This window comes from Propithecus coquereli, unplaced genomic scaffold (genome assembly GCF_000956105.1).
Source record: "Propithecus coquereli isolate 6110/MARCELLA unplaced genomic scaffold, Pcoq_1.0 Scaffold869, whole genome shotgun sequence".
Classification (NCBI taxonomy): Eukaryota; Metazoa; Chordata; class Mammalia; order Primates; family Indriidae; genus Propithecus; species Propithecus coquereli.
This window is the reverse complement of record NW_012154940.1, coordinates 137938-144700: the sequence shown is the minus strand read 5'-3', so window position 1 is coordinate 144700 and position 6763 is coordinate 137938. Positions and strand designations below refer to the sequence as shown.

The 6763-nt window shown below is 60.8% G+C and overlaps 1 protein-coding gene across 1 annotated transcript in view; it reads right to left on the bottom strand.

Moving 5' to 3' along the window:
• Positions 1-6086, bottom strand: part of CEP131 (centrosomal protein 131kDa) — a 25035-nt gene extending 18949 nt beyond the window's left edge. The window contains exons 1-2 of the mRNA XM_012664171.1: positions 5895-6086; positions 1266-1360 (exon numbers count right to left, since the gene is read on the bottom strand). Coding sequence (XP_012519625.1) covers positions 1266-1360; positions 5895-6071 — 272 coding nt within the window. The 5' untranslated portion in view covers positions 6072-6086. The remainder of the gene's footprint in view (positions 1-1265; positions 1361-5894) is intronic.
• Between the last annotated feature and the right edge of the window lie 677 nt (positions 6087-6763).

The window sequence follows — 6763 nt, the reverse complement described above, 5'->3', positions numbered from 1 at the left end:
CACAGCACATGCATGTATCTACATACTACACACATACACACCACACACTCATACCATGAACACATGCGCCACATGCATATACACACAGCACATTCATACCATAAACACATGCACCACACACATACACAAACACGTCACACACCATAGATACACGTACCACACACATACCACAGACACACACCATACATACATAGCACATGCACATAGTACACACACCACATACATACACACACACCATATACACACACTCCATACACGTACCGCACACCAAACACAAGCACACACACATACGTGACACCTCGCAGTGACACACAAGTGGCTCTGAGCCACTGGCCCACAGGGCAGAGGGACGTCGCCCGGGAAAGGCTGACTGATCTCAGCACGAGTCTGCACCCTCTCTGCGTGGCGCTGGGGCGCCCTGAGCCAGCCCCGCACCCAGGGCCTGCAGTCCCTTGCTTGGTGGGACCCGTGACGCTGGTTTCCCAGCTGAGCGCAGCTCCCCGGCGGCTCCAGCGCTGGGCCTGGCAGGGGCAGCCACTGCTCTTGCCCCTCCAGGGGGGGATCCGCCCTTTGGCCCCTGGGCAGCCAGACTTCACCTTCCACGGATGCGAGTGCCACAGGTACCTACCGCGTGGGCAAGGCCTATGGGCGCTGGTGTCAGGGCCTCCCCTGCCACTCCCGGCCCAGGGGTGTCTAGCTGGGGGTGCTGGCCGCCGCCAGCCCTCACTGGGGCCGTGGAGGCAGCTCCTCCTGGCGCACCGGTTTCTAGCCCTCGAGAGGCTATAGTGGAGCTTACAGGGTGAAGGCGGAAGAGGGCTCACGGGGGTTCCGGCCTGCCACCGTGCTGCCGCCCTGGCCAACGACAGACTTTGGCATTCGAGGGTAGGTGGAAAAGGCCTCAGCTGAAGGACTTGCAGGATCAGGCCCAGGACCGACGGGGCCGGAGGAAGGGCCGATGCAGAGGCAGGAGGAGCCTGGGGCTGGGGGGGCAGTAATCTGAAGGGACAGGGTTACCTGAGGGCTCTGGGGTTACCCACGTGGGCCAGGGGTTACCTGAGGGGGTGAGGATTACTGGGGGTGGGGGTTACCTATGGGGGCAAGAAATTACTGGGAGGGCAGGTTACTGGGGGTCAGGGGTTACTGGGGGATGAGGCCTACTTGCAGGATGGAGGTTACTGGGAGTACTAGGGTAGGGTTACCTGGGGGGTGGAGGTTACTGGGGAGTGGGGGTTACCTGGCGGTAGGGGTTACTGGGGTGGGCTTACCTGGAGGGGGTGGTCTGCAGCTGGCTGACCTGCGTGGTGCTATTGGACCTCCGGAGGTTGTTGATGGCCCGGGAGCCCCCAGGCCCTGTGGCCTCCTGCAAAGGAAGGAAACGGCCAGTTAAGTGGCAAAAGTCTCAGACACTCGCCAGTTTGCTCAGCGCCAGGCCGGCCCTAGAGAAACAGACTTGGAGAACAGAGGGGCGGCCCAAAGGCAGCCAGGGGGCAGGGACACAGGACAGCAGGGCAGTGTGAGGGGCCCTGGCATGGCCGCTGAGCCTGGGGCAGATCCGCCCTCTGAGAGCCTTGCCTGCCTCCCACAAAGTGGGGAGCCCTTCACCCCCGCAGGTGGGAGGGCCCGGAGCCAGCTGCTCCCTGGTGTTGTCATTAACCAGGAGTCACCAGGCGGCCGGGCTGCTCTGCTCACAGCCCCGAAGACAGTGGGAACTCCCAGCCCCCTGGGCAGGTGGGAGGCACTGAGGGTGGCTCTGTGGGGTCACTGCAAGGACTGAGGAGATGCAACCACAGCGGGTGCTGGATGGGGAGGAGCGAGGACAGGGTGTCTGCAGCTCACTTCCGAACCGCTCAGTGGAAAGGTGCCGAAATGCAAGGTGGCACGGAAGCCTGGCAAGTGTCAGTGATCAGAGAACGTGGGAGGGCATTTGGGTGAACTTTGCACTAGTCTTTCAACTCTTCTGTAGGCTTAAAAATCCCCAAAATCAAATCTTTTGGGGGAAAGGGCTCACAATCCCGGGAAATGGCCCGGGACTCCCCGTCCCGAGGTCTCTAGCCTTCCACACTGGACCGGGAAGACTGACCTACGAACTGTCAGATTTGTCTATTTGTTTTTTTGAGACAGGGTCTCGCTCTGTCACCCAGGCTGGAGTGCAGTGGCTCAATCACAGTTCACTGCAGCCTCCAACTCCTGGGCTCAAGCCATCCTCCTGCCTCGGCCTCCACGCACAGCTGTTTCAAATTTAATTTTACATTCGAATCCTTAAGCTAAAAACAAACAACCCAACCAGAATAAGACAATAAACAAAACCAGGAAACCAACTGTCTATATGGAATCCCACTATGGACCCCTGACCATCCATGATGAGCATTTCTCCATGTCATAAAATCATTTTCTAAAACAGGGAATCAGAAGGTACACGGGGCGCAGACCAGCCTGGCAGGGGCATAACTGGCTGGGGGCCAGGCAAGGCCCCCGAGAGACCCAGGCGACTGGAATCACACAAGTCTGGAGCATGCCCGCGTTTCTGGGGAAAGGACTCCAGGCCCTGGCCCCATTTCCCAGACCTGCTCGATAGGAAAGGCAGCCCGCAGGGCCTCACTCTGGGGACCTGCGGGCCCAGTGCAGTTTCGCATTAAAATCCCAGCTGGGCTGTGCTCCAGGAGCCCAAAGGTGAGGACGGAAGGCAAGGTGTGGGGAGAGCGCAACGGTGTCCGCGGCCTCCAGGCCAGAGGAGAACTGAGAAGGGGCAGCAGTGGGAAGCGGATCCGAGAGAGGCCTGTGTCCTTCTAAGAAAAATGCGGTGACTGTGCGAAGCCTCAGCACAGCGCCCGCCAGATGGGAGTACTCAGGAGTGCTCCTCCTCTTCCTCGCAGAGCTCCTGCCCGCTGGTGAGGACAGGGGTGACCGAGGGCTAAGCACAGAATGGCCACGTGGTTCTGGGGGAGATGGGGCTGGGACCACGAGCACAGGCTGCCCGTGAGGCAAGGAATTTAGCCCTGTCCAGAGAGAGCCCTGGCCTTTGCCCTCGGCTGCCAGGAGGTGACCTCTAAGCCCCTTGATGTCCTGTCCGATGAGAGTGTCTGACAGCGTGGTTTACAGTGGGGGCTCCAAGCCACACCAACAAGGTGACGGAGAGTGGGGCTCGGGTCAGGGTCTCAGTTGACCTCTGGAGGGGGTCAAGGCTGAGGTCAGCGACCAGGGTGTCAACTGTGTCTCCGGGACAGACTCCCCAAAAGACTCCGGACTCCGAGGCTCAGGAGATCCCTGGCTGGCGATCTTGTGCGTGTTGTCGCACACTGACGCCAGGAACGCAACACCGTCCCGACCCCATGGAGGGCCGACAGCAGCTCCGGGGCTGCAGGCTCCCCAGACTCTGCCCCGTGCCCTCCTCCCTGGGCTGATTCTAGTCTCTGTGCTTTCCCCATAATGCACCACACCATGAATAACAGCTCTCATGAGTTCTCGGAGTCCTTCTAGTGAATTATAGAACTTGAGGGTGGTCTGGGGGACCCCAAGCTTGCAATGGGTGTCAGAAGTTGAGGTCGTCTTAGAGACCGTAAGACTCACCCCACTCTTCTGAGGATTTGCTTCTAAGGAGCTCTGCTGCAAAGAGAAGCAAAGAAACGGGGTGTAACCCAGGGCGAGGTGGGAGGATGGGAAGGTTTGTTTTAAGATGAGAAAAACAGCGGCAGGTTTGGCTGCTGCAGAGTAAGCGGCAGAGAGGCAGAAACGGAGGGCGGCAGAGTGGAGCTGGGGGACGCTGCCGCGTGGCGGACGGCAGAAACCATCACGTGCACAAAGTCAAAGTGCAGAATCACTGCAGGAGAAACGTACTTGAGCGAGTCAGCTTTCATCTGTAACACGGACTACGGTCGATAAGAAAAAATGGAAAATTCAGCAGAAATAAGGACAGTTCATAGCAAAGTAAACGTAAACGGCTCTTATGACATGAAAAGACGTGACGTCAGCCCTACTCACAGGAGGATGCCAGCCAGAGCTCAGAGGCGGGGAAGGTGCTGCCCTGCTCTCCGGCCGGAGCGGAGCCCGGCAGAAGGAAGTCGGGGGGCGGACAGAGCCCGACTGATAAAGCTCTTCCTGCGGCAGTTCGGGCTGTCAAATCTGATACCACCTCACACGGACACTGACCGCACTCAGGGGGACCTGGGCTCTCGCTGTGGGAGGGGAGGTGACCGATGACCACGGGAGGAGGCTCGGTGGGCCCGGTGGTGACGGTGTGTTTATAGACGCGCGAGCACACGATGGCTAATACATGTACACATTGCCCTGCTCTGTCAGCTGAGAGGACCCAGAAACAACCACCCCCAGCAGGGCCCCACAAAAAACAGGAGAAAGAGGATCATAAACCGTGTGCACAGGCGTGAAGCCGCCAAAACAAACGCTCCCCAGGAATCCCAATGAGACCAGGAGGCAGCAAGAACAGGTGGCCGAGAGGACAGGGCCTGGGCAGAACCAGAGCGCTGAGGGCCACATGGCTCCCTGGCTGGGCGGTGGCACTCTTGCTATCATGTCCTGAGCTCCCACCGCACGCCAGGCAGAAGGCGTGCAGGGGCGGGGCCGACCTGGATAGAGCAAGGAAGTGGGCAGCTGGAACATTCCACCAACAGAGGACTGTTAGCTTGCCCCACTCGATACCGTGGGAGGGGTGACAGTGCCGGCTGAGGGGAGGAGGGCCTGATGATTAACACTTGCTTTGGTCCCGCACTCGGGAAGCAGAAAGGATGGGAGTGGTGGTAAGTGCCCTGGTCAGCTGCTGAGCGGCTGCTTTCCCCGCCTCCAGGAAAGCCCCGCGACTTTCGCACCACAGTCTCCATGCCACCATGCGCCTACAACCTCAGGCGCATCTCCCCAGCCCCACGCCCCCTCTGCAAGCCCAGGGCTTTTGGAGCAACAGGGGAGTCTGGGCAGGAGGGGGGTGGTCCAGGGACTCGGCGGCTGGACGCCTGCTATCCTCTGCTAGAACAGCGCAGTGTATCTTTACACAGTATGCTGGCCATGTTGACACTTAATGTGTCATCCCAGGCCCCTACCCCGCTAGCCCCAGGCTTCAAGAACTTGCCTGGACCAAGGGTCCTCTCCTGGCCTTGCCATCTGTGCCCCAGAATTCAGCCGGGACTCTAGAGGGCCCCCAGCCCTCGCCCACAGCTTCTAGGGCAGACATAGGAACCGCTTTTTCAGGCAGAAGAGAGAGCTCCGAGCCTGCTGTCCACTGTGGAAGCCTGGCCTGGACCTGCCCGGGGTTCCTTGGGGAAGCCTGGACTGCCCTCTGGCCCCAGGGGACCTCAGGCAGGGACACTCAGATCCGCTGCAGCGTCCAAGCTAAGGCCCCCAGGCCCCCCGTTCTGGAAGCTCAGGCAGACTCAGGTCAGGCACCACCCCGACCCCATGGGGCAACTTGATTCCTCCCTCCCTGAAGGCTGGCCCCCGGGTTGCAGCAGCCCACTCCGGCCCTGGCTGCTCACAGCCGCCTATCAGGGACTGCTCCCCTCCCCTCTCCTCCCTCCCAGAGCAGGTAGGAAAGGCACCCTTGGCACAAAGCTCCAGCACTGTCCTGCTGCCACCCAGCCACCCACCCAGATTTCTCCAAGGCCGCCAGGAGCTCGTCAGCACCCCCACACAGGTCAACCTGTTTCTTGAGGATTCAGCAGATCCACAGGGCAGTGGCCCAGGAGGGATGGGGCCAGTGCTGGAAGGATCCAGCTGACCTGGCCTTGACCTCCTTTCAAGTCAGCTCCTCGGTCTGTAAGGCCTGAGTCCTTCTTATCCCCTGGGATGGCCACAGGGATAGGACGTGCCCACGGAAGGGAGGCTCTAGCTGTACTCGGGTCAGATGCCACTGATGACAACCCTCCCAGAGGTGGGGGCCCAGCACTCACCAGCACCTTCCTCCTCTGCTCGCTGCCTGTGACCACAGAGACGGAGCGGGCCAGGGGCTTGGCGGCAGAGGCACTGCTGGGGCGCCGGGACATGGGTGGAGGGACGCCCGTCAGACTCAAGTCCCCGCCTTCTGGGCTGCCCCCAGGGGCACCGCTGCTGGCCCGGGAGCCTTTCATGGTGGACGAGGCGGGCCCTGCACAGGGAAGCAAGGGATGCGATGAGATGCTGGTGGGGAGCCACAGCCCCTGCACCCCCACCTCTGGCCAGCCCCGGCTGCCCAGGACACGCGGGTCCACCTGGCACCAAACTCGCAGGGAAGCCTTCCCCCACTCGCCCTCCTGGCTGGGCGGCAGCTCCTCAACGGGAGCTGGAGGGGCTGTTCTACACCCAACGCCGATGGGAGGCAGAGCAGGAGGGGCTCTGTGCCTTGCGGGCACACGCCGGCTCCACCACGGAGGGTGGCCTGGGCGGTAGGTGGTCGGGTGGTGAGCCCGGCCCTGTCATTCTCCATCCCCCCAACCCTGGGAAAGCCGCTCCACCTGTTGGAGCCCCACTTTCTTCGTCTGTAAAATCATTTGGAAAGGGTTGTCACAAGGCTCAGACAGGATGACCAGAGGCTGGCACATGGCAAGCGCTCACAGATGTGAGTTATTCTGGCAGGATGTGGTCTGAGAAGTTCCCAGTAACGAAACCTGCTTCATCTGCCCAGCCTCGTGTCCCCAAGCTCATTCAGCCACAGGATCACCTCCGTGTCCTCGAACCTCAGGAACACCCACGTGCTCCCGGCACGTGGCAGTGGATCTCTTGCTCCAGGGGTTCCCTGCCCCCACTCCTGGTGCTGGCCGCCCTCGAAGCCTCCCTCGCCAGC